Source organism: Halyomorpha halys, unplaced genomic scaffold (assembly GCF_000696795.3).
Source record: "Halyomorpha halys isolate HHAL.00 unplaced genomic scaffold, Hhal_1.1 Scaffold1113.1, whole genome shotgun sequence".
NCBI lineage: Eukaryota > Metazoa > Arthropoda > Insecta > Hemiptera > Pentatomidae > Halyomorpha > Halyomorpha halys.
In genome coordinates, this window is record NW_027105717.1 from 104,565 (window position 1) to 132,329 (window position 27,765).

Consider the following 27,765-nt stretch of genomic DNA (forward strand, 5'->3'; position numbering starts at 1 on the left):
ACTATTATTAGGATATGTGACTCCTTTCGCAACGATGTATGGCTGGCTACCACATAAAGGGCATCACTACAATTAAAATGAACTTGAAAGATAAAAAAAAAAAGATTTGGATTGTGTTAGCTTTACCACTTTTTTTTTGTTACTTTTTCATTTCGGCTTGTTCTGGTTAAAACAGTACTTTTGTACCTGTATCATTTTTTGTATTGTAAAGTTATCAAATCCTTGTTTTGTTTGTTGTTTTTTTTTTTTTCAAATTCAACTAATTATTAAAAAATAATTACTATTTATATAATAGAGGTATTCGTACAACTTGTGCTAAATGCTAAATGTGTTATTACACTTGCAGTTGCAGTTAAAATATAATATAACTTTTCAATAGAAATAAACATTAACCCTGCTGTGTGTGAAGCGATAAAGTAATGAACACTTGAGGTGAAAACCTTATTGTTACCTTCTCTACGTTTTACTGTGTTTTGATAATCAGCTCCGATTATAGCACACTCCTGACCGTGCTGAAGTGAGTATATTTCGGTCATTTTTAAGTCACTAATGTCAAATGAATTTTTGGACTTAACAATTTTTCGGTTTATCATATCAGTTTTATGATATTGTTATACATTTTATCTCCTTTTACAATATCTGCCTCTGTTAGAAATGAATACAATAAAAATATTTTCATATCATAAATATTTCTAATTTGATAAAGTATAGTTTTTTGTTACATATAATTCAAAGCATATAACAGGTTGTATAAAAATCACTGATGACTTACGGGTTGATAGTTGCAGAGTATATTAATATCGTCTCTATTTTAGTTCATAAATATGGAAATTAGGATCATAGTATGTAGGATAAGAAGCTGAAAGAAAAGAATAATCGAACCTGCTGTAAACTATTATAGAAATCTTGAGGTCTTAAATCTTCAGATATGAAATACAGAATTAAATTTAAATAAATGATTGACTCTGAACTTCACAGCAATTTTGTATAAGGAATGGTAATAAGCAACAAGTAAGCCACTGGATGGTGAGAGAAACAGCACATATGCTATAAAACCAAACTTGCAAAAAGCCCTGAAAAAATCTATTAGGCTGTGAAGACATCAATGCTTTATGATTTATTAACCTTCTAAATATGGAACAATTTATTTTACTTTTATTTGATAATGAAGTGATAATATTATCCTGTTATCTAATACTTTTATGTTCATCTTATTACTTAACCCTTTTTTTAAATTTATTTATATTTCATCTATATATATTGTGCATGTTATTTATTTTGAGGTGATTTTAGATGAAGCAAAAGGTGGGCTGAAAAGTTCATAGGCTGACACATACATGGCGCTACCAGTATTAAATCCGCATGACTTTTAGTTAGCCCTAACCATCAAAAGATACATGTATAAATTTGACAGCTGTCGGACTAATAGTTTGTTAGATATAGCATTTTGAGTGAATTTTTGTCAGTTTGAAAAAAATGAATAAAACGGAATTTTTTGTGTTAATAAAGCATTGCTTTTTGTTGAAAAAAAAATATACTGTTGAAGCCAAGGCTTGGCTTGATAAACATTATTCGGATTCTGCACCAGGAAAATCAATTGAGAAGTGGTTTGCTAAGTTTAAACAAGGTGAAATAAGCACTGAGGATGATGGACACAGTGGACGCCTCAAAGAGGCTGTTACTGACGAAAACATCAAAAAAGTCCACAGAATAATTTTGGATGAACGTAAAGTGAAGTTGATCGAGATAGCTAAGACTCTAAAGTCTTATCAAAGGAATGTGTCGGACATATCGTGAATGAATATTTGGGTATGTGAAAGCTCTGTGCAAAGTGGGTGCCATGCGAGCTCGCAATCGAGCAAAAACAACAATGAATTAATGATCGCAAAATTTCATGAATCGGGCTATGAATTGCTTCCGCATCCACTGATTCTCCAGATCTGGCCCCCAGTGACTTTTTCCTGTTCTGATACCTCAAGAGAATGCTCACTGGAAAGAAATTTAGCGCCAACGAAGAGTTAATCACCGAAACTGAGGCCTATTTTAAGGTTAAAGACAAATCATACTATAAAAAGTGGTATTGAAAAATTGTCTAATCATTGTATCACCCTCATAAGCAACTATATTAAATAATAAATTCAAATTAATTTTACAAACAATTGTTTTCTATGTTAGTCTATGAACTTTTCAGCCCAACTGTTGGATCAAAACATACTTTAACAAGTCATAAAAGTATCTTCAGATTTTATTAGCTTGCTAATTGATACCTTGGTATCGGACAGTATTACAGTTGTGTTTGATTAGTAGAATTATTCATTTTTTCTTTTCTTTCTTCTTATCTCATATTAACCCTTTCTCTCTTTTCATTGCTAACCCCTCTCTTCAGACGGACGAGGAACTTGATCCGGAAGAAGTCGAGTTAGACGAACACTACACGTTCGAAACTCGCAGCAAATGTAAGCCTTTTACCTGATCATTAAATAATATTAGATATGCCATTTTGTATTTCAGAGTTCTGAAGAGTTAGACACGGACACGGAGTTCGAACCATGTGAGGACAACATGACAATTGATACCAAGACTAGACGTAAGACAATTTTTATTTCCATTTCGATTCAAGTGTGTGAGGGTGGTGTTGCTTTCTTTAACATCTTCCATAATGCTAATTGCTTTTATTTCAATTTATTCTATGCCAGATATAGACAGTGGCTGTATATTAAGTGTTTATATGCCAGGTATAGACAGTGGATTTATATTTAGTGTTTATATGTCTGGTATAGACAGTGGCCTTATATTAAGTATTTATATGCCAGGTACAGACAGTGGCTTTGTATTAAGTGTTTGATTATTCTTATGATAGCTTTATTCTTATATTCTAGTTAGGTAAGTTGGGTCAAGAGTATAACAAATTTTTTCTTCTCTATCTTCCTCCTTTATGCCATATTCTACTGTAGAGGGGCCTCATTCCAAATCTGCCAAGTCTCACTGCTCTTGCAGAGTTGCTTCAACTATTGGAATGAATTTCCTCCAATCCTTTAAATGTACTCTTGATATAAAAGTCTAGGCCTTCCGCATGGCCTATTGCCAGTAGCTCGAACTTCCATCACCTTTCTGGGTTCCTGGTCCTCGCTCAAACAACAAGAAAGACCGAACCACGTGTCTTTTTTCTAGGGTGTATTTTAGCATAAACATTTTTGGCTCCTCCCTAATTTTTTTATTTCTTATGCGGTCTCTTGTTTTTCCTGCAACTCTATGTAAGAATTTCATTTAACAAGGCATGGAAACTATAAAACTAAATATAGTTAGCTTGATGAAAACTGGAAATTATATCTCATAATAAATATTGCTTAGACCAAAAGTATGGTTAGCTACAGAATTGGTGAAAATTGCAATGATATAGTTATAGGAGGGAATATATTCGAGCAGGTAGAGAAATTTAAGAATTTAGTGTGTTGATGACTAGAAAAAATTCATTAATGTGGGAATAAAGTTGAAAATTCTTGTTATTTTTTAGTTGTTAAATTATTTGGCTTCTGTTCAGTAACTTGAAAAGTTAAAATTTACTCAACTATTTTCCTTCCTACTATTCGTTTCATGTAAGAAATATGACCGCTCATATTTTGGAAAGATATGCGCCTTAAGATTTTTTTAAATAAAGTTTAACTCAATATATTTGAACCGAAGAAGGATATGTTTATCATAGAATTTCAAGGGTACACAAAGCCCAAATGTGTGAGTTTGTATTATTATTACCAGATTGGAAGGGCTGAGTTTTGATTTCATGAGAAAAAAGTCAACCTGCCCAGGCTAGGAACAAACTAGTCTGCTGCAGACATGAGACTGAGGTGATCCCTCAACTAACTCTGCTACAAGAGCCTCAAATTGAATGAACTGCACCCAACCAAAGTAATGGAGCTGATGTCATTGAATCACTCAAAAGTTAATAAGGGCTGAGCCAACTGGTAAATGTCTTAGGGGTAGACCGAAACGTAGGTGGGAGGATTTCATTCAGGGTGATCTTGCAGATTTGATTTGGATGGTGTGTATAAAAGTAGGCATTGATTGATTGTATCAGCATTGGCCCTTAAATTTTGGCTAGCCTTTTATTATTATTTTTGATTTATTTTTATGCATGTTTATTTTTTTCTTTAAAAGAAAAAATATTTCTCTACCTTTTTAAGAAGAAACAGTTATTCTTATTTTTACCTAAAAGTAATTAATGAAACTTCAGAAAACACTAACAATTTTGAAGTTTTGTACAAATAAAATTTTATCACTAACTGTATATTTCTATTATATGGTGCTTATTTTATTTTTAATGCCTGATTTGTCAAATAGCTAACGTATGAAATATTTTTAATCAATGTTTACAGCTAGTGCCCATACTGCTGACCATGGTGTTGATGAGTATCCTGAAATCAGTGGTATAACAACAGCGAGGGTAAGTCTTAACGGAAAAAGCTTAACTTTCTTGATGTTATATAAAAGTTTTAATTTCAGATATTGAAAATAACTTCTAATTTTTGTTTCAAAAATAGTTTCAATTACAAATTAATTTTTGTAAAATAGAAGTAAGTTTCTTAATTTTTAATTGGCCTTGAAATGATAATAGCTTCAATGCTGTAATATGCACTGTCACCTATTATTGTTTCCACCATAGCAATGTTTGCAACTGTTTTTACCATGATGTGAAGTGTTTCCATGGAAACGGGCTTTATTATAATATTTGAATTACTGCCACTACTTGTACTATCAACTATCATGATGGCCTTAGTCCAAAAGAAAATGTTGCCATGTTTCCAACTATCATAGAGATTGCAATGGCTATACACTTAGGCCCAAAACTATTTTATTAAAAAAAAAAATCATTTAACAGCTTTTTAGTAATTTTTATCGAGTAATGCTTTAAAATAGAAACTCTTTCACAACAGTTATCTTTTGATTTTAAAAGTAAAAATTTTTCTGTATCTGTTATTGTGAAATTTATTGAAAAAAATTAATAACGATTTGAGACACTGGTTAATTACTAACATTTTATTTAATTAGTACTGTTTATCATAGATTATTTAATTTTTGCGTATTCTTATAGGAAGCCATGCGTAAGATGACAGAAGAGGATAAGCAGAAAATCGCTCAACAGGTAGAATATTTCAGAACAGAGAAATTGAAGTTCGACAGGGAAGTAGCTAAATGGGACGATACAGGCAATGACATCATTGTCCTAGCGAAACATATGTGCATGATAATGATGGAAATGACTGATTTTACAAGGTCAGTATATATAGTTATAAACCTTAAGGCTAAATGTACCGATTTTTAGTAAGTTTTTTTTTTCAAGAGATGGCAGCACTTTCGGGGCAAATTTACTTTTCTTCTCATTTGAATACGGAATAATAAATTTCCCATCAATAAAACGATTTACCATCTAGAACCCCATAGAAGTTATGAAATTGGTTCATTAATTTTTGTTGTAATTATTTACTAATAGTAATTATTAATACTAATTAGATAGTACCTAAGAGAAAAAAATTAATGGAAATTATTTTCAATATTAGTGTAGAAATAAATAATAGCAGAATACCAATACAAATTTACAATGACTATTCTCAAATTTAGGTATTGCTATGAGAAAGTTAGTTTTAGCAGCCTTGAGTTGCCGTATCGTTCCAGCCGGTAACTACCTCAAACCGTTTCCTTCCATTTGTAAACAAAAACGTATTTTCTCTTTACGATCACTGTATAAATGCCATAATTTCACGGAATGTCTCTTTGGTTTCAGTGAATGGTTCTGCAAGTGCCTATAAGGCCACATTTTAAAAAAATTATCGTTAACTCATATTTTTTCGTCTTATTTTCCTTATTATTTGATTGGTATTTTTTTTAACCTGATTTCAGTAACTTCTATTTTCAAAAACTACAAAATGCACTTTTCAGATCTGAAATTGGACCATCCGTTCAGGAGTAAATAGAAAAGTAAATTCTGGTGCGTCCCATGAAACGGTACATTTAGCCTTAAGATTATAATTAACACTTCAGTTTTGTTTTAATTTTATTCTTAGATCTAAAAAGTATATAAAAAATAATAGCGTTTTTGTAAAATTAGCTATATCAAATTTTTGATGGTTCTTACATATTAATTGTTTTAAAAAATCTATTTTTATTTCTTACTGCTACAAGGTAGGAAAAGTATTGTAATGAGGTCAAAAATTCGATGAGCTGTTTTCAATTGCGTTCTAAAGCCCCCAAGTCCAAAAACATATTTTTAGCCATCGGTCTGCTTGTGTGTCTGTCTTATCGTGGGTTATCTCCTGAATAAGTAGACCGATTTTGTTGTCCCTTATTTTGATTTGTAGGATTTTGACCTCTAATGCTTTTGTTCGAAATTGGGCATCCTGTCATGATAGTGGTGTGCCTCAACACTCTGCAGTGTACCAAAAGATTTGTTGTTCTATTGATTGTTGTGCCATAATGACTCTGAAAATTTTGATAAAACCTCTCGATGTCTTCTCCTCAAAACCTGAGAAAACTAATTTTAAAAAGTTATGTTAAAAAGTAAATTTTATATATACATTACTCATTAAATATATATTTTATCATAAATTATATAATTAATGAAAAAGGCTATCCAAAAAATATCAACTCTTCTTTTTTCAATCATATCATATGTCCAACGTTTCAGTCGATCCGGCCATCATCAAGTACAATCTTAATTTTAGTTTCAGAGCTTCAATATTTATTTATAAAACTGCAGGCTATTATTCTCAAGTCAAATAAACCTGTATTTGTCACTATAACATTTAATAATAAAATTTATTCTTTGCTTACACTGTACTTTACTATCACTTTTTTCTATTAAAAAATATAATATAACAGTATACTCTATTAAAATATAGTGTTCGTAAGGAAAATATTTTATACTTAAATGTTACAGTCACAAATACAGGTTTATTTTTACTACGATAATAGCCAGCTAAGTTTTATAAACAAATGTTTACGCTGCAAAACTAAAATTAAGATCGTCTTTGATTATGCCGGATTGGCCGAAACTTTGGATACATTTGGATGATTAATAAAGAAGTATGCTGGATTGGCCAAAATGTTGGATACATTTAGATGATTAATAAAGAAGTGTTGAGACTTTTGGATAATTTTTGTTATTAATAATAAAATTACCTGTCTCAAACAAAATAAGAAAATAAATTGTTTATTTAATCACTTGAAAACTAATGAAATTTTCTACAAAACAAGAACAAAAAATTCTCTAAATTGTACCTGTATTAGCCAAAACAATGAATTTTATACTCATGTTGTCAATAATATTTTAACTAATAAACAGTTATTAGTGTGTAAACTGATAGCTGTTTCATGCTAAATGGAACTTGTATGAAAACTTGTGTGTCTAACTACTGCTTTAACGTTCCATTCCATCAGGCTTCCATGCTCATGGTAAGTTGGAGTGTTGTTGGATCATTGATATTCTATCTGCTCCTTATCATCCCATAAAATCTGCACTGGTTTTCACACTTAATAGCTTGGAACAATTGTCTGTGGTCAGTCTAGGATTTTGTATACCAGTTCTATATTCTAAAATGTATTCCTAGGTTTTGATTTTTTATTCAAAAAATATTTAAAAATGTATATTTTTTCCTCAAGGTTATATACATAACAAAATTAGAAATAGTACCCAGTAGTAAAGTTAATTTTATTAGATTTAATTCTTTTTTTTTAAATATATTTATATAATTTTTTCATTGTAAGCATAATTTAAGTTTTCATTAAATACTTAACCTAATAATTATATTCCAGAGGTCGAGGTCCTTTGAAAACAACAATGGACGTGATTAATGCTGCTAAGAAGATTTCAGAAGCTGGAACTAAACTAGATAAATTAACAAGGCAGATAGCCGATCAGTGCCCAGAATCGTCTACCAAAAAAGATCTGTTGGCCTATCTTCAACGAATCGCACTTTACTGTCATCAATTAAACATCACTTCGAAAGTGAAGGCTGACGTTCAGAACATAAGTGGTGAACTTATTGTTTCAGGGGTGAGTGAATATATAAACATTATTTTAAGGGGATATATATTCAGATAATTTTCTTTATTTTAAAAATTATCATTTGCCGAATTATTTTTACTTATTTATTTCTATCTGAAGGTTTTTTACTTTATGTTATTCATAGTTAGTTTATTAGTGTCATTTGGAAATCCAAGAAAAGCCAGAAACAGCCATAGTAATTAAATTCTCAGTTAAAACTATAACATGGACATAACCTTTATAATCGATTAAGAAAATAAAAATGTTAACCTCTCACAAAATTTAAGGATTTTTCGAGATTTGTAAAATCAAATAAAATGACCTTAATACTTGGCAGATTCTTTTCAGATTTGGCAGTCAGAGAGGAAACTATTTTATTTCATGAAATGTCTTGTGAAGAGAAGTTACAACTATGCACAATCTCTTTATTATATACTTCCTTGATATAGTACTGGGTGTTTGCTTTCAAATTATATATTTTACTTTAGAAGTGAGGAAAGATATTTTACGTACATTTCTTTTTTTTAATCAAGTAATTATTTTTCAGCTCGATAGTGCCACTTCTCTTATTCAAGCAGCCAAAAATTTGATGAACGCTGTGGTACTGACTGTGAAATCTTCATATGTTGCTAGTACGAAGTACCCCAGACAAGGAACAGTATCGGTAAGTTGTCATATTTTTATTTTAATTATCTTAATAAATATTAGTTGAAATCAGGGTTTTGAAAGATATTTTGTAAATTAATTTATATTCATTTTAAACCAGTTAGTCATTTCAATATCTAAACAGAATCTAAAATCATCTTGGATGTTAGCATCAATTTTAGTGAGTATAGAATTAATTTATTAGCTTATATATCATTTAGATCCTCTTTTAAATAAGGAAATATAAAACTGAACATGAATTGTTCATAAAATTTGTAATTTAATTTTTTGTAAAAAAAAAAAAAAAAAAAGAATTTGTTCAGTACAGTGTAATCTTGGTATTCCAAACTAATTGCTGCAGAGGTGTGTTTGGATTACTGAAAGTATTAGGGAAAACAAATTCAGCAATATGGCTGTAACAAATTATTCTTATTTAATTCTTTTTTTTACATATTTTATTGGAAATTTGAGGTTTTTTAAAAAAAAATAATCTTTTTTAAAGAAGTCTGTTATTTTTTTTCTGTTGAGACTTTTGCAGAAACCTTTTCACTGCTTCTTTTCTCAGACTTTGTAAGAGGACTGGCTACCAACATGATAAAAAACAGTAAATTCTGTAATAAAATTAGTATATACATATTCCTACTATTAATTAAATTAGTTTTACAGAATCAAATGATTTATAAAAAAGATATTATGTATTTCTAATTCCAACAAAATAGATTATAAACACTTCCATTGGAATTAGATTACCCGATTTTCAAACTTTTTAAAAATGTCCACTTTCGATTTTCACAGTGATTATTATAACTAGCCTATAGATTGAGAATTTAAGATCATCCTTTACATGTGTGCATTTTTATTTGAAATCAAAAATGTTATTTTCTTGCCGAGTTTTCTCAAAAAAAGTAACTTTCTTATTTATGTCAGTTCGGATTACTAGAGTGTTTAGAGTACCAAGATTACACTGTTTATAAATGCTTAATGTTTTTTTTTATTCCTAATTTTTTTTTTTTATTTACAAACTAATAATATTGCAATTTCAAGCTTTGTAGTCATAACAATATTATACATATTGCTGTTGATATCTTTAGCAGTGTTTAATTTGTTTATATATGCCAAGAAAAGTTTTCTCAAGTAGTTGCTTATATTTCCACAAACAAGTCATACGAATTGGATTAAATTTATTTTGTACATAGGAAGTTGCAGAAGAAGGGAGTTTTTTCCGAGATACCGGCTCTTTCTATTTTCCTGTTAACAAAAGGATTTCCGTCCTCTACAACGTTTCACTGGTAGATTGCATGAAAATAATGCGAAAGTTTATTGTTTTGTGTCACTAGTCCTTTAATAACTATTCTGTTTTTATTGTTCGTTTTGAAATATGGTTTGGTTATTGCGATACCATGTTTTTTTTTTTCTTTTCCATAACATAATAAATAGTCATAAGATTGTTTTTTCCCTGTTTGTTTTCTTCATTGCAGTACCTCTGTGGTTGGTGCATATTTTTCTTCTACATGCCCCATTTGTGAATAATACATTATTAATATTTTAACAATTATATAATTTAGTTATTTATAATATATATGTCATAAGGAAATGATGAAAATTGATACATGACCAAATCCCTAAGGTAGATGATCAATTGAGGGAATATGTTAAAATAACAACTCTGTGAGGTGATTTCCAGATAGAAAGTAAGTGATTTTATCAAATCTCTTTACTATTTTAGTGAAAAGATGAAAAAATATTGTTTAGATACTTTTTTAAAAAATATAATTTTATAAAAATGAAAGAAAATTGTTATTTACTAATTACATTCACTAAAAATATAAGCTTAAATACCTATCTATTTAAAAAAAATAGATAGTTTCAAATAAATAATTTTTTTTTTTCAGTGACAACTATTGTATTATCTACTCTACATTTTATAATGCATGGTTTACTAAATAAATACTTTTAATATCTGAATGATATTATTTCAACTTTTCACTAAAACAGTTGAGAGATTTGATCAAATCAATTAATCTCTTTTGGGAAATCACCCTCACAGAATTGTTATTTTAAACATCTTCTGTGAATTGATCAGATCTTCATTTTTATCATCTCCCTGTGACATAACATTATATTTGTTGTTATTTGTATTTATAAAAAGTGATATGGTGAAATGCTACAACTATCAGTACAGTAGAACCTTGCTAATGCTACCTCATAATGAGTTGAGGGGATGGATCGTAAAAGGTCGGAAACCTATTCACTACGTATAATAAATATTTTGTATAGAAAATTGTTTAATTTTATCAATGAATACTTGTCTCCCTCCAAGATAAGAAGTAAATTTTTCTTCCAAAATAAAAAAATGTCGAACTTCGTTTTGATTTTTGCTGTAACCATTCTTCTAAGACAATGGGCCATAGAATTCTTCTGATTTATTTTTTATATGTAAGGCAAATGAACTTTCTTCCAAATGATCAGCCCTAATTTATAATATTGTACAAGGTAAAAGAAACAAAAAACACAGCTTTGTCCAATAATTCCGTTTTCAGATTTATTTATTTTTTAATTTTAGCATAATCTCAGTTCTAGAGATTGGGTTCAATGAGTTAGACTACTTGAGAATTGGATTAGCGAGGTTCTATTGTATATCAATTAATTTAAGTCTTGATTGAAAGATTGAAGACTTAAGAAAGTGAGAAAAAAAAAAAAAGCAAAATTAAGTCAAAGATATAAATGTAGCTTATTTTCATGAAAACATTGTTAGTCGTGAATGCACAGTTCGTTAATGTTGTAGTCGTGGCGTTAATTGTTTTGTCCTTCCTTTATAAAATGAGAACATAACAGTGACACTAATTCTATTTTATCCGAGTGATATATATTTGAAACTATGATAGAAGTTTGAAAATTGACGACTGACCATTCCTTTAACGAGGCGTGTATTTAAAAGAAATTTTCACACTAACCTAAGTTAAATTATTGGTTGAACTTATGTATGTATTCATATGAGTGCATAGTTTTACTTATTTTGTTAGTAAGCAGGATAGTTTGAAATTGAACTTTTAAGTATTTCGTTATTTCGCATTTTCATCATGCATCTAAGACGAACAACATAATAGCTTTTATTATACTTAATATAAGGACTAAGTAAAATTTATTAATCTTTGTTGCTTTTTGTAAACATTGTATATATATATTTTTTTTCTTTGGTTTGTTAAATTAACGATTAACTGTTGTAGTGCCAAATTTATTTTAACAAGCTAATTATCAAACTCTAATTAAGGAGGAATGATTTTAATTTTAAGTACAGTAGAGCGTTAATAAAACTGAAACAAGAAAAGTTACTAACTATTTTTTACAGAAATAAAAAAAGAGAAATACTACTGTTATAAGCAGAGATTGGCAAAAATCAGCTATATTAGAAACTAATAGCTAAAGTTGCCATGGATACGACCCTTATTCATGAATGAACCATTGACAAATAAATATAGTATCCATGGCAATTTTAGCTATTAATTTCTACTATAGCCAATATTTGACTAACTCAGATTATAAGTATGGTATTTCAGTTAGTAAAGGGCCATTTCCATGGCAACTGAGTTGATGAAACTTAACCTAAACCTGGTGAGAGTTGCAACAATGGCAAATGTAGAACAGCTGACTGAACTCAACATTTATATGGTCAGTCGGAATGACAGTCGTCATTCAAAAGCCAGACTGGTTCGATCATGAAGATCCCTATTTTATCAATGTATCTTTTGATTCATAATGAACAGAAAGTTTGTTCGACCATTATTTTGGCATTTGTCGGCTAAAATTAAGTAAAATGCACGATATCACTTTTTCAGTATCTCCTCCAATTAAAATTTTTAATGATCGGATTTCAGAATTTTCTCTGTTAACCTTCAGTCTTAACCTTACCTTATCCAAACATCTTTCTTTGGTTTTATTGTCACTCCAACTGACCATGGAAAGTTTCCTTTAAAGAACAGTTGAAAAAAAAAAAGAATCTGAGAAACATATAACATAAAAATGTTGGTTAGAACCAATTTAAAATATGGTAGATAAGGTGAAACAGTTCTGATTAAAGTTGACTGTCGAGGTGTATAAGTTTTCATCATCGATTTTTAGGATGGACAGTTACTATATAATTGATGCTCTACTGTATTTTTGTTCTGATGAATTTCAGATCATTGCTTATTCTTTGATATTATTCATCCACAGGAGTATTTAAATATTTCTTACTTTTTACTTATATCATATTTTTCATTTTGCTAGTAAATTTTATTTAAAATAAAAAAACTACTGTTCTTCTAAATTACCTAAAGCTATAATTCAAACAAACCTTGTGACTGAAATGAAATATATCATGAGCATTGCTTCGTTTCCCTTTTATAAATTTTCTGTTAATATTTCAGCACACGTATCACCTCAATTATTTTTGGGGATAGAGTGTTTGCAGATGTTAGGCAACTTGTTATGAGTAAATTAAAATAATTTAAAACAACAAAAAAAAAACTTCGTCAGGTCAGTCGCTCATACCTAATCAACAGCATGTTAATTCAGTTGTTTCTTAGTATTTTCCTTTTATTGAACTTTCTTGGCCTCTTGCACTGAGGTTCATACACTTTAAAAAATTTATTTGTCCTGTAATATGTAGTTTGATTTTCGTACGTACAAACCTCTTTTTATACTTATTTATTAGAAAATTGTTTTAAAAGAAACAACAAATTCACTTATTATTTTTATCACCTTTTTGGTTAGTTCTATTTCAAAAGATATTTGTCCTCAGTGGCTTTATTTATATTTTAAATGTTGCCAAACATATTATGAATTTCAATTTACATTAAATAAAATAATTAACAATAATTTTAAATTAAGCCAAAAAGGCCGTGCCCACAAAAGGAAGGGAAGGTTAAGAGGAATGTATGTCAGTCTATTCTAAACTGAAACAAAAGGCTGTTAGTGATTGGCTGTTGCTCTTCCCGTACTCCTCTGTCACGCCTCTGAAAGACACATAAGGCATTAACTTTTTGGCTTCATTTTTTCTGCCAGCTTTACCCCCTCCATTATACTAATCCTTCCTCCAAGGATCTGAAGTGCTGTGGATTTTATATTACGGTTAAGTGATCAGTTTGAGTTCATCTGTCTTTTATATACTAGCTAGTAACCTTCATAGTTAAAGTGGGAAAGGAATGAAGAAAGATAGTTGATTACAGAGGCATTGTTATATGTACTTTAACTTTTTGTCAGTCCTCACCAATGATAAAAACATTTTAACTTTGTATCTTTTCTCTTGGTTCCATGTTTTTGATTATTTTCTATGAATGGAATTTCCCACTTCTTTATTGGTTAAGGATACCATCCTGATTTTCCATTTATTTAATATCTTATACAATATTTGTAAAATATATTTATTTATTATTAATCCATAGTTTTCACCATTCTTGCTATTATTTATATTTTTATTTATTATTCACATCTGTTAAAGGTATTCCAATCCTTTTCAATAGCTCATATGGTCTCCCGCACCATCTCTACGCACTGTTTAATAATTTAGAAATACCTGTATTTATTGATATATTCCTTGTAAATCATATTATTTAATATGTAATTTTGTTTTCAACACTTATTACCCATCTGTAGTTAAATTTTATATTTATCAATAATTCAGATCTTTTTTGTACAGTGCAATCTTGATAATCATACATGAATGCAACTGGCAAGTTATCGTTTTATCAGATATTCCAAACCACTCAGGGTCCAATTTAAACAAAGCAAATAAGTAATTAAGATTGAGATAATGCAAATCTAAGTTTGTTTTATTAATTCAGATGGCCCTATAATCCTTTTAGAAGGATAGTGAACTTTTGAATGATTTTTTACTGTTGTAGAACCTCGCTGATCTGAACTAATCCAAACCAAGAGGGGTTTGGATAAGTGAAAAATTCGGATTACCGAACAGGCAATAAAAAAAATTAAGTTTATAAATAACAGATCACTTTAAAAACAAAAATTATAAATTGTTGGAAGGTACTCACTCCGAGTGGCGCTCAGTAAAGGTACCAAAATTGAAAAAAGGAAACTATTTATTGTTAATCAACGTTTCGCCCCATTTTGTTGGGTGTCTTCAGGGTGGTCTTATAGGAACAAGGATGACGACTGATCAAGATCAGTTGCCTATTCTGAAGTTGATACTTCATATGGTCAACTATCTTTTTCCAATAAAAATTTTAAAGGTATTTACATAAAAGTATTTTTACAATATTGAAACTTGTTGAGAAATTTTCATTTGTTTGTAACTTGAAATCATCTTTTTCAAGGTCTATGACCGCATAAGCTTCAAAAATATTATCTGAAAATTCAAACAACAACAAAAAAACTACATCAAATATGTTTTCCACAGTCTAATATTTAGAAAGATATGTTATTTCAAAGTACAAATTAAGAAAACTGTTTTAACAGAAATTGAACATATATAGAATGTTACACTTTAAAAAAAAAAAAAATGTTTACAACTGATATAACCCTGATAAATATTACCTACCATATTTGTTATTGTTTCTAATGAGTATTGTTCTACTATTGATCACTCTAGTTCTATATTTGCAATTCTATCACACATGGCTGTATTTATTATTAATTAGTTTCCTATTCATTTATATTAATATTTCCTTTACTTAAGCGGTCTCTTTTTTATTAAAAAAAAATATATATATATTTGTATAATTCTTTATTTTCATTGTATATGTATTCTAATTTGTTGTCACATGTTACAATGTTTGTACCTTGTTTTCATTAAGCCCTGCAAAGTGGGACTATACATTGGTTAGCAGTGAAATATTTTCTTTACTATTTTGTACCTTTATTGACCGCAACCCGGACCATCTTCCTACAATTTATTATTTTTCCTTTTTTTTCCTTCTTATTATCTTGTAATATTTTTTAATGTTCAAAATAAAGCTGTGTGTATTAATAATAGTGATGTCTTAGGGCCTAGTTATCCTTCCAGAAGGATGTCCATTTTTTGACCCTGTGAGGGAATAAAGCAGGAAAAACTATGAATATGTTTTTATTATTTAGAACCAAAATATACTAATATAAAATTTTTTAAAAAATTCAGGCTTATCTGAATTAATGCAACTTTATTAAGAAAACATGGTAATTATAATAGTTTAAAGGTAATCTATGAACATGTAATTGAAAGTGATCTCTTCACTGTTTGTCCCAATATTATCTGTCAAAACATTTTTCTGTCAGTTGTCAGATGCTTGTCGGCCTATCACGATTGCACTGCATTTGTACTTCATTATCTTACTAATAAATAATAAACATTCATTTTCTAAGTCAAAATTAAAAAATGTGTACTTATCAATTGATTCCAGGTTATTTGTAATTTACTCAGATTTAACTTATTTAGAAATCTATTTTTACTTTTCAGTCTCCAATAGTTGTTTGGAAAATGAAAGCACCAGAAAAGAAACCTCTCGTGAGGCCAGAAAAGCCCGAAGAGGTTAAAGCAAAAGTGAGAAAAGGATCGCAGAAGAAAATACAAAACCCCATCAAGGCTCTGTCCGAATTTCAGAGCCCTGCGGAGTCAGTTTAAAAAGGTCTACCAGTATTGTTATGTTTTTATTTATATTAAATTCTACTGTTATTTTAAACTATATTATAGTTTATTCTATAGTGAGCGTATTTCATATAAATTATAATGGTTTTATATTAACATTATATATATACTTAAGTTAAAAAAAAAATCTTTCCATTCTATCATCTCCTTTATAAATTGTAAACGTTGGACTTTAATAGAGTGCCAAAAATTTGCATTTGGCAAATATATTCCAGTAGAAAAGTATTGGTTTTTTTTATTTTAAAATAAATTTTGTATTAGTTGAAAATTGTATTAATAAATAAGCTGAAAAAAAAAAAAATATGAATGTATCTGCTACTAACTCATTTATTGATAAATTTATCGAACATTTGCCTCATATGGTGTTTGCTTAGTGTTAGTAGAACAGAATATCTTTAAAACAATATTTATGAAAATAAAAATGTTATTATTAAAAATTCTAGGATATAGGAATTTTGGGCTTATTCATGAACTTTTTACTTTTTTATATTTGAAGACAGTTATTATGCTATAAATTAAATTATTTAATAAAATATTGTTCAAATCTTTTACTCATTTGACTTGGTATTGAAACATTTAATTTACTTAAAATTATATTAACATAGTTCTCTTTGAAAAAATTTCGACAGTTAATCTTAAAATTCTACAATTATTAAGTTATATATGAAATTAATTTTAGTATGAAACTATCATCCATTTAATACTTTATTGGTCACAATTGAGTAAATGCACTCACCATTGAATTCTGCAAACAAAAGTTCCAGCATTTCATATAAAGTTAAAAAATCAAATTAACTCCTTAAAATTATTGCTCTGGTGCATTTTGCTCATTTTATGAGTTAACTTGTTTTGCACTGAAATTGTGAATTTTTTTTACAAGATACTTAAATTTGATATTTTTCATACCACAGTCAATAATTAATACAGCTTTGAAGTTTGTTATTCACTGCAAAATGAATTTCGTTCATTGAATATTTTATTATTTATTTCATTAAATAAAAAAAATAAATGTGTTTAGTTAATGCTTAGAATTGTACTTACCTTCATATTGACATTATAAAAATGTGAGGAAATTAATTTCTCATTGTTTAGCATATTTGTTTAAATATTAAAATAAATGAGAAAGTGGTAAATTATAAACAATGAACGACAATTGTTATTTTTAAGATATTTTGATTAAATGAGCAATGATTTGTGCAAAACTGTCGATAACGCTTTCTAAGTAAAAAAAAAATATTATTTTTCAATGCCTCGGCTATTTATTTGATAATATTTTGTTTTTTATTATTAAAAATAATAAAAATATATTAATAGAGACGTTAAAAATATATATATACTTTCAGAAAAATAGGCCTCTAGACTTATTAAGTATTTTTAAAAATACATGAAGATGTGACATGTTAACTGTACACTCAATGTTAGTAGAATATGGTCAGGGGTGCGGTAAGTGCAATAATGACGTAAGTATAATAAGTAAACACGCACTCTGACCATCTTCCAATTTCAAAAAATATTTGGCATTGCTCTTTCAACTGTTTAATACACCTTTTGAGTGAAAAAAAAATCTTGATCCATAGGAAAAAATTAACTCAAATTAGCTTGATTATTAAAGTGTTAAAAATAAAAAATCCATTGTTGCCAAGAGATAAAAAATATCTTTAGAAAGCCTTCCTCTCTAAATTAATTCTCCCTGATAGGATTTTATAAAATTTCTTTCAGTGCTTTTCCTCTGTTGTCACATATAGCTGATACCCCATTAATGATATATTAAAATTAATATTTGTAAAGGTAATTTAATTACTAGGTATAGATCGATGCGAGAAGTCATATGAGGGTGTTATGTTTATAAATAGTAAAAACATTTACGATTAATATATAAGAATAGGCTCATTTTTCAAGACACGGTTGTTTTTATGTTTATTTAATTGAATCTCTACCGATTTGGAGAAAATCCACTAAAAAATAACTTCTTGCGTTCTTGACCGTAATGCCATCTACAAGTTATCACATATTTTTTCCTTGTGCTATTTAGGGAAATACGATGAAATCAATACATATTGTGAAAGATGACAAGCTAAATTAAAATACTAGTTACTTAAGACATATTTAAGAACACTACAAAACACCTCACAGTTAATGCCTCAGCAAGATTGCTAACTACAAGTATGTCATACTAGGCTGTCAACATGTTAATGAATTTTTAATTTAAGTATTCTCACTATAGTCGAATTGTAAATTTGTCCATGAATTTGCTCATTATTCTTTATTGTTATTACAATTTTTTTTTTTTTAAAGCTCCCTTATTAATTATTGGAATATTTTATACTAAATGTTAGTTTAGTATTTTATAAAGGTATTATAAAAATTCTAAATACATATGTATTATCTATCAATCATAGCAAAGTGTTATCGTTGGACCTCAGCGAATGTTGGCTGATTGCCCAATTAGTATTTAACTTTTGAAGACTGACAAATTGAATTAAAATTAATGTTGAATACAAACACTAAAAGAAGGAGTGAGATAATTCTTCTAGAGGTAGCAATATAACTTTTTTTCTACTTAATTTTTTTTTTTTACAAAATTAGTTTAAAATGTAAACCTGGAGACTTGTGTCAATCAAAATTACATTTTTAAATAGCTCTCTATATTTCATTTATGTTTTATAGAGTTTTTGATTTTCTATGTTTGTGCTTGTCAAAATTTATGCTATACTTGTTTGTAGCTTACCTGATGTCTATTAATGGAATTGTATTTGCTATGCACATTTTGTATTTTATGCTGATGATATCTTTATACTTTTTATATTTGTTGGGTAGTTATTATCTTAAACTATATCAGATCTGTGATGTCTTCTCAAATTTTGGGTTTTATTTTCATGAATTCCTTTTTAATCTTAATGTTAAGGGAATCGAAGCTCCAAGTTTTCTACTGAATAAATGGCTGTGGTTTGGGACAAGCCTCTAAGAGCACCAAATTACAGTTAATACATCTTTTTTTATGCTTCTGGAAATATAAATTAATTTTCCATTAGTTATTTTAGATTGATGAATGCATTTATTGTATATTTGTTATAATTGTTTATGACATCAGATAGTGTGTTATTTATTTATTTTGTATCGATATGGTTATTATTTATGAGGAATGTTCATGTAAACATTACCATTATTTTTAAAACTGTTATCTTAAGCCAAAGTTTAATTTAATTTTAAGTAACAGGTTTTTTTTTTTTTTTTTTTTTTTAAATATTAAAATATAGGCACGTTATATTTATAGATGATGGGGTTTTATTTGTAATTTTTTTGTTTTATATCACATAGCCTTTATGTAGATAGTGATATGTATACGTGAATTAAAATACACCAAAATTGTATAAATGCATTAATTTTTGTGTAATTTTTACTTATCTTTACCTTTTTCCTACCGGGATTGAAAAACTATGAAATCAAAATATTTTACCTCATTTCCTCCCCATTTTTCCTGTGTTATCAACTCAATTCAATCCCAGAGAGGCCCGGTTCGTTCCTTTCGACCTGTCCTTTATTGCATGTTTATAGTTCTTTTAAAAGAAATTTTGAGACATTTTAGAACCATTGAATGTAAGTAAATTATATAATTTATAAATGTACAAAATTTAATCCCCGAAAAGGCAAGTAAAAGAGAGAATGGTTTTCTCACGATCCTGTGGTGATGGTTGACGATTACCGTCTCATGCGTTGCTAATGTGTTCGGTCCAAGGGTGCCCCGTCTTCTCATGTCTTGTTCTGGATTTCTATGAGGTTGTGGTTGTGTAAGTTTGACCATTACACCTGTTCTTTCGACGAGCACTGGTCAGTATAAGGTGTCTTTGTTGGTCAAGCAAGTGACCAGACCGTCGAGAGACATGTGACGTGTGTCTGTGAAATCAGGTTGCAACATGTGATGCACACTGTCTTAATTTCACATTGAGGATGGCACCAAAATGAGATTACAAATTTACAAAATCAGATATGTAAATCCGACAATCCCAGAACTGAAAAATTCATGGTATTGTGAAAAAATGAGGTTAGTAAATGCGTTTTTGATCTGAGAATCATTTTAAAAAATTTACCTTTAAGAAATTCATCCAAATTTCTGAACCGATTGTTGTTTTCCATAATTTTTGTATAACTTATTTCATACTGCTTTCATCTTCTAATCGCACTTAGACCACAAATATTCTTCCAACGCTACTATTATCAGTAATTTTTTTTATTTTCTAGTTATTCTAGATTTTCTTTCATTCATTATGGTTATTTGTTTTTTGTTCTCAGTCCAGAAACGGTACTAATAAAATAATTTTTTACTTATTGGCGTTTTTCACTGACTGCACTCATAAACAATTTTTTTACTTTACTCTCTTAACGGCTTTACACACAGTATCTATTGTAATTTAATAAATTGAGGAAAGGCAAATGATTTATTATTCTTAAATATTTATCATTTATCAATCATCATTTCATGGAATTTTGTAATTAAAATATAAGAATTTGTTTTATATTATTGACTATTACTGATTTTTGTTAATATTTCCTCAAATATGATGTTCCATTTTATTACTTCATAATTCAAGCCTGTAAATTATTTTATTATTCCTTTTTATTTAAAATTTCCTTCGTTTAACAGTAATTAAAGTTTTATCATCCTCATAAATACAGTAAAATCATTAACACTCAATTTATTTTGGTTTTTATCTTGTTTCTCAAAAGTCCATCTGTTGGAATCCTAGATCTACTATTCCTTTACTGAAGGTAGTTAAATATTCTTTAACATTATTGTTAACAACAAATTAGTCACAAAATGGATTGCCTAACTTACCTAAATTTTGATATTAATTTATTGATATAGAAGTATCAATAGAAAAATAATTTAAATAAAAAATAAACCAATAAAGATAAATTTAGAGTAGAGACCATACTCCTACCTCTTAGTTACCTTTATTTTAATAAAGTACTAATAACAGAGAAGTGTGAACAATCAAGTTTCATCACTATGTGAAAAATTTTAATTTCAACTCATATTGTCTCAGAAACATTGAAGTAATTCTTCTGAAACTGTCGAAATACTTTAGCGTAATTGAGGCAGTATAGCTTTACATTTTAATTAAAAACGGTTTTCGTTTTACCGAAATTCATCTCACCACAAGAAAATTGTATAGTTAATTTAAAAAAATAACAAAGATATTTGCACATAATTAAACTTAGAAAAGTATCTGTATCAAACCATAAAATAAATTTTTCTCTTGCCGACAAAAATTAGACTGTCTGTGTCGTAAGCAAAAGGATCATACTCCAATACTTTTAACATTAAAAATTGTCCGTAGTTAAGGATCTCATTATGGGAAGGATATTCTAATGGTTAGAATCTTTTAGTAACAAGTAAATAAGGGTTTATTAAATTTATTTAATTAATTATTTATACTTGTTCTAAAAAATATTTATTTTACAAATAAAGGTCTGTAAACAGGCCACTAATAACAAATATATTCATTATTTTGATTATTTTTCTATAGAAAAAGCATAATTATATCAAAGCATAATCACCTATGGCTTACAAACAAATCTGGATGAATTGCTACAATATTACGTTGTTGAAATGAAATGAATTTGTTCCTTAGGTGTTATTTATAAAAATCTGAAGTAACCATAATGTGCACTTCATACCTTAACGTTCAATTCTTATTTATGGACAAAACTAACTGCTAAAGATAAATTTTAAAATTCATTCACATAGCCTCTACTTGTCCTCTATAAAAAATAAAAAAATGCTTTATCAACACCATAAAATACTAAAACTAATAACAAATTTGTATGTCTAGAGTAATCATAATGTAAATTTGACCTATTGCTCACAACCTAGAATTTAGATTTCTTTCCTAAGATCTTTGATAGTTAATTATAACAATCAATGAAAACTCCAAATCACTACTTGATTGTAATTATTAATGGTACTTGAATGCATATATTGCATATTATTACCTCTTTAAAATTAAAATAAAGAACATGTAATGTAAACATTTATTTCATTTCATAAGCATAAAAATTATAACCATCACATAAAATGCAAATATTATTTCCAAACATAACATAAACACTAAACTATGTTAAAACTAACTAAATTTACATTTAATGTAACATTTACATGATTAAATTTAATCATAAAATTAATTTATTCTAGACTATTAATTTAGTGAAGTAAAATAATAAAAAAATAATTCAATCATATAGATTAGCGTTTGGCAAGTTGTTTTATTTGTTGATGATATATAATTTTTCTGTCTTTGTTATCATCGTACAACTCCCATAATTCATTATTTCTTAAGACTGTGGCTGTATAGTGCCCTACATTGCTTAAACTCATTCAACATCCCCTGAATCAGATGAATCCCCTCAATTGGTACTGAACTCCAGATACGGTGATAGAAACAGGTAATTCCCAAATCTTTATCTGAAAAAATCAGATATATATCATACTTATATCATGATAGTTATCTAATGGATGTAAAATATGAAATTTTAGTTAAAGTTACATACATAATTTTATTTCAGTTAGTATATACGTGTCCAGCTATTTCAAATTCGTCCCAGTGTTTTTGAAGTTTCCATTACAAATGTTAATAATTATGATTACTAACCAAAGGGTTTCGGGTAATAATTTTTACTCAAGGACAATTTTTATTCTTGCACTTGACATGCTGAGACTTCACAACTTACTTTATAAGTTTGTTCTTTAATATAATTTGGTAAACCATTAACACCAGTTGCCGGGATTGTCACTGTGAGGCAAGACGGTTGCTGTTTTTTTAATATCTCAACAAGTTTGACAAAATATGACATCATTGAATGTAGGATATTTTTCAGGCATTTTTTGTTTAATATTTTCTCCTTTACTTCTTTAAATGTAGCGCTATCGTTGTGAGCACAAGAAACAACTTCAGCAAAACTGTTAAAGGCACAAGTGTTAACCTTGGACTAGAGTTGGGCAACTATGAAACTAATAGCTAAAATTGCCATGGATATGATATTTATTTATCAATGATTCATTCATGAATAAGGGTCGTAACCATGGCAACATTAGCTATTAGATTCAACTATAGCTAATTTTCGCCCATCTCTGCCTTGGACACTGTTTCTCCTTTGTATGTCAGTGTTTTTAGTTCAGTTACTCTGTTGCCATTTTTTAGTAACCCAACTTCTCTTGGTGCGTTTTTAGAGATATGGTTGGTGAACTAGATCGGGATTTCTCTGTCAGGGAATCCCCTTTGGTTAATTTGTCTACATCAATATATTCCCTAATGGCAACCACCAAAATGGCATAAATCAAACTTTTAGCAAGTGATATATTTCTTGCTTTTAATACTTCAGCCAAGCACTAAACCTAAAACTTCTTTACTTAAGATGACATTTGTCTAACAGGCTACCACCTAGTTATATTTTAATAGTGTGAGCAATATCACACCTGATAAAAGAATTTGGAATTAAATGCATTTGATTCACAAATAAAATTCTGTAAAAGCTATCATAATATTTTGATAGTGATTTTAATTGGGTAAAAGCCTTTATGATTGCCAATAGCAGCACTACAGAGATACCACAAACAAATGTTTTTGGGTTTGATAATATGCCACTTTGAGAGTAAATTGCACACTGGACTTTTCCAGTTTCTTCTGTAACCACACACTGCTATGAAAAAATTGATACTGACTTATTTCTAAAAGGACAACTTATTTTTTTTTTACTAAGCTTCCAGTGTCATCTACTATAAGTGTGATGTTCCTATACTTTCTTTGACACTCATTATAACACTGTGATTGGAGAGGTGATTAATATTTATTCAGTCCGATGTCATAAATACTTTCTTTTGTATGGTGTTGTATATTTTATTTCATTTACAGCATCCAACACATTCTGATATATATCCTCTAACTTCTTATTTATTAAGCACTGCAAAGGATTCAATGAGGGTAAATGTGGTGGTTCTGTTTATCCATAACTCATCATAATTTGTTGAGTTTTTTAGATCTGTAGCTAACAGGGGATTCTTTGAGGTTCAATAAGTGTCTGATAGCAAGGTCCTTTTCTCCTCCCGTAAGTCGTCTCTTTAAAATTGAACTTTGCAAGGATCGTTTGACTTGTAAAATCATCAAATCAAGACCCTAAAAAGTAAACAAATTTCCAGTCATTTATTACTTCCTATCACCTTTGTTACAACTTGTTATTGTGAATAGCAATAAAAATAGAACAAAATATTTTTAAATGTTTCCTTTAGCCTAGACCATATACTTTAATTTAAAAATTACATTTTTTTATGAACTTTGAAATACACTTAAAGAATTTTAAGAAAAAATGTCTTGTGCTATAATTGGTACTACTTTAGGTGTACTAGCTTTAACATTTTCTTAGTATATAGAAGCAACCAGGTACTAACTCGCATTCGAGTTTTAATTCAATATTGTAATTCCTTCAGACCACAGAAATGATACCATGTACACAGCCCTTACAATTAACAATTTGATATCTGAAGAACTATTAAGGAACTAATTCTAATATTTTAGTACCATATAGGGTATTAATTATAATATTTTAGTACCAAATAGGGTACAAATTCTAATATTTTAGTAACAAATAGGTAAAAGTTTCAACTTAAAATTACAAAGTGGACTTGCTCATGTAAAATAAGATACTCTCACTGTCTATTTGGGTAATAATTCTGAAAATTTGGTACCAAATAGTACCAATTAGATACTAATTTTTGTTAAAGTTTCAATTCGAAATTCGAAATGAAAGGGCAAAATATATGATAATGTTGCCAAAGCCTGTCGGAATATTAAAGTTCGATATCTTGCAAATATTTGGGTATTAATTATAAAATGTGTAGTAAAAGTAAGGAGTACTTTTACCACTCCATAATTTTTTGAGGAGTAAAAGTCCCTAAACCTACATTCCTCGAGCATCCATCGATACCGAAGATTTCAGCATTGGTACTGTAGTTGTTGTACATGGAGGGAAGAGAACAATGGAATTCTCAGTGTGTCAAAAGTTGGTTCCCACTGGCAATCAAACAAAGCTAAAGAATAAAAGACTTGCTCCTAAAAGGTTCTTCTTGAAGGAGCAGTTGAATGGCAAAGCAGAATGATAAATTAAAATTATATTGTATATATTGTAATATGCTCTTTTTTAGTAAATAGTATATTTTGATGTATAAATGGTTTTTTAATATGTTTTATTTTATGTATCATTTTAATATTCATTTGTTTTGTTTATCCAAAAAGCAAGCTAACCAAGTTTCATTGTTTATAATAACTTCGTGAGTCATAAACAGAACCAAGATGGCGGTACGTTGAATAAAGGCCACGTTGAGCAGATTCAAATATCATAAAAACTATTTTAACTCTTCCCATCATAATTGAAAATACAGTAAATTAAAGGAAAAATAGAAATCAAGAAATAGTGCAAATGAATAATATTCAGAAAATAAATCATTTGCAAAAATCTCTAACTGTTGTGCAAAAATCGATGTTTACATGTAACCTCAAGGAAGGTTTTCGTTTTGACAAGGGTCAGTCGTGTCTGTGGCGCCAAAGAGAGATGATCTCTCAGTATGAAGAGGTCCTCATCAATTTCTGTCAAGAAGGAAGCCATTTTGGACGCTAGGACAGAACAATAAGAAAAAAGGAGACACCAAGGAATCAACGAAAAGAAGATCGTAGAGCTTGGTTAGTTTTGTATACATAAAATAGATACAAATGTAAACTAGATTTAAATTTAATTAATTGTAACTATAGTAAATAGCTGTTTCTGATTGTCTAGCAACCATACGCCCTGAGATTAAGAGTCTTTCTTTTTGTATAATAAAATTAAATTATCTATTTGTATTAAAGTTCTTAAATTAGAACCCAAGTATCTCTTATATTTGAGAAAGTTATAAAACTATCTAAATTCTTTTTATTGAATTTTTTAATATTTTTTTTAAATTATTACAATATAATTATGTACTTCATTTATTATACAGCAAAATACATTGAAATAGCACACCAGGTTGCTTTGCGTCTGTCTTTTCATCATTCCCTTAGACCTAACTTCTTTGATTATGTTGATAAACCACTTGACTGCAGGAACATAAACACCTGTTAGTCAGCAACCTGATTTTTCACTCTACTTCTGTTATTCTACTTCCAGGTTGCAGGTACTCCGAAGTGATTTTATTTTTGCTAAGGCAATGCCAAAATCATCCAAGCTCATTCCATCAGAAAGTTTCTTAAGCACCGTGTCGTGAAAGTATTAATTTTTGGACGAGAGGCCAAACTGATTACACAAACACTATTTTTCCTTGCTTCAAATTCAGTTTATTGTTCCACTTTTTCGATGGCATGTTATGTGGTTTTTCATAATCAATCTATTCATTAGGTGACTATGATCAAACTGATATGATTTTCAGAGAAATCATTTAGCAGATTTTAATATAATTTTGGTAAAAGAAGAGCAGGCCTATATTGCTTCTCAGGAAAGTGATTTACTGTCTCTACAGATTGTGCTAGGCAGAGAGAATGATTTTTTAATTCATAGTGAAGAAGGGGAAATATTCCTTAATTCGATGTTCTTTACTAAGTCTGTTATAAATTTACCACAAGTCTATATAATGCCACTGAAGTAAAAAAATTTTAAAGAAACATTTAAATGGCTTTTCTGATCTTTTTAGTACATATATGTTCATAATTAATAGTAAATTTAATTCTTTGGATTTTCTAAAATATAACACTAAATTAAAAATACAAATGCTAAAACAATCTAATATAATCTTTCCTTCCTATTGGCATGATATTATGTAGGGAAACAGAGTGAATCTCCTGATAAACAACGTAGGTCAACTCTACTTTCAGGATATTCGAACTGCTTCGACCAGTTTAAGAATGTGAATCCTTACATTTCAGCAAACCATTACATAGGAGTTAGCAGTGACAGAGTGAATGAATCAAGCACCTTAATTCGCTCTTATATTACCAACTTGAGATTAAAGACATTAATACAAAACGTTAAACTAGCAATATCTTCAGAATGGTTTCAAAATTAATAAAATTCTTTTTACAGCCAGTAGATGAAAAACAATTTTTCGACACTTCAAACACAATTTTAACAAAAATATGGGATAGTCCTTGTCGGGGTTGTCTGGTCTTAGGCGATTTCTCCAGCCTGATATCTCTTAACAGAAGGCCCACGACAAGGCGCATTCAATTATAGTTAAGAAAGGAAGGCCGTGCCAGGGGATGAGCCCTGGACACTGACTAGGTAGAGGAGGTCTAGGTGAGAGAGTCTGAGGCAGAGTAACAGTTCTAGTTGCGGAGATGAAGCTGACGGACCAGAACTGTCATGATAGGAGCCAGCTTACTAGTTGCCGAGATGAAGCGGCGGACCAGTGAAACCGTTAGGAAGTAGGTTACAATCTTAGTTG

General features: G+C 29.0%; 1 protein-coding gene and 1 long non-coding RNA gene across 9 annotated transcripts in view; one reads left to right on the top strand and one right to left on the bottom strand.

Annotated features, from left to right (window-relative positions):
• Positions 1 to 18,875, top strand: part of alpha-Cat (catenin alpha) — a 33,323-nt gene extending 14,448 nt beyond the window's left edge. For 2 of the 7 annotated variants that reach the window (XM_014432774.3, XM_014432776.3), the window contains 7 exons: positions 2,512 to 2,587; positions 4,374 to 4,441; positions 5,090 to 5,271; positions 7,807 to 8,047; positions 8,586 to 8,702; positions 9,880 to 9,972; positions 16,113 to 18,875. In XM_014432774.3, coding sequence (XP_014288260.1) covers positions 2,512 to 2,587; positions 4,374 to 4,441; positions 5,090 to 5,271; positions 7,807 to 8,047; positions 8,586 to 8,702; positions 9,880 to 9,972; positions 16,113 to 16,277 — 942 coding nt within the window. In that variant the 3' untranslated portion in view covers positions 16,278 to 18,875. Of the gene's footprint in view, positions 1 to 2,386; positions 2,457 to 2,511; positions 2,588 to 4,373; positions 4,442 to 5,089; positions 5,272 to 7,806; positions 8,048 to 8,585; positions 8,703 to 9,879; positions 9,973 to 16,112 lie in introns of all 7 variants that reach the window. The other 5 variants (XM_014432779.3, XM_014432780.3, XM_014432777.3 and 2 more) reach the window with 3 other exon arrangements.
• A 2,834-nt stretch (positions 18,876 to 21,709) lies between these two features.
• LOC112211530 (uncharacterized) overlaps positions 21,710 to 27,765 on the bottom strand; it is a 13,371-nt gene continuing 7,315 nt past the window's right edge. The window contains exons 4-5 of one of the 2 annotated variants that reach the window (XR_010845102.1): positions 22,851 to 24,472; positions 21,710 to 22,764 (exon numbers count right to left, since the gene is read on the bottom strand). This is a non-coding gene — a long non-coding RNA (uncharacterized lncRNA). The remainder of the gene's footprint in view (positions 22,765 to 22,850; positions 24,473 to 27,765) is intronic. The other variant, XR_010845103.1, reaches the window with a different exon arrangement.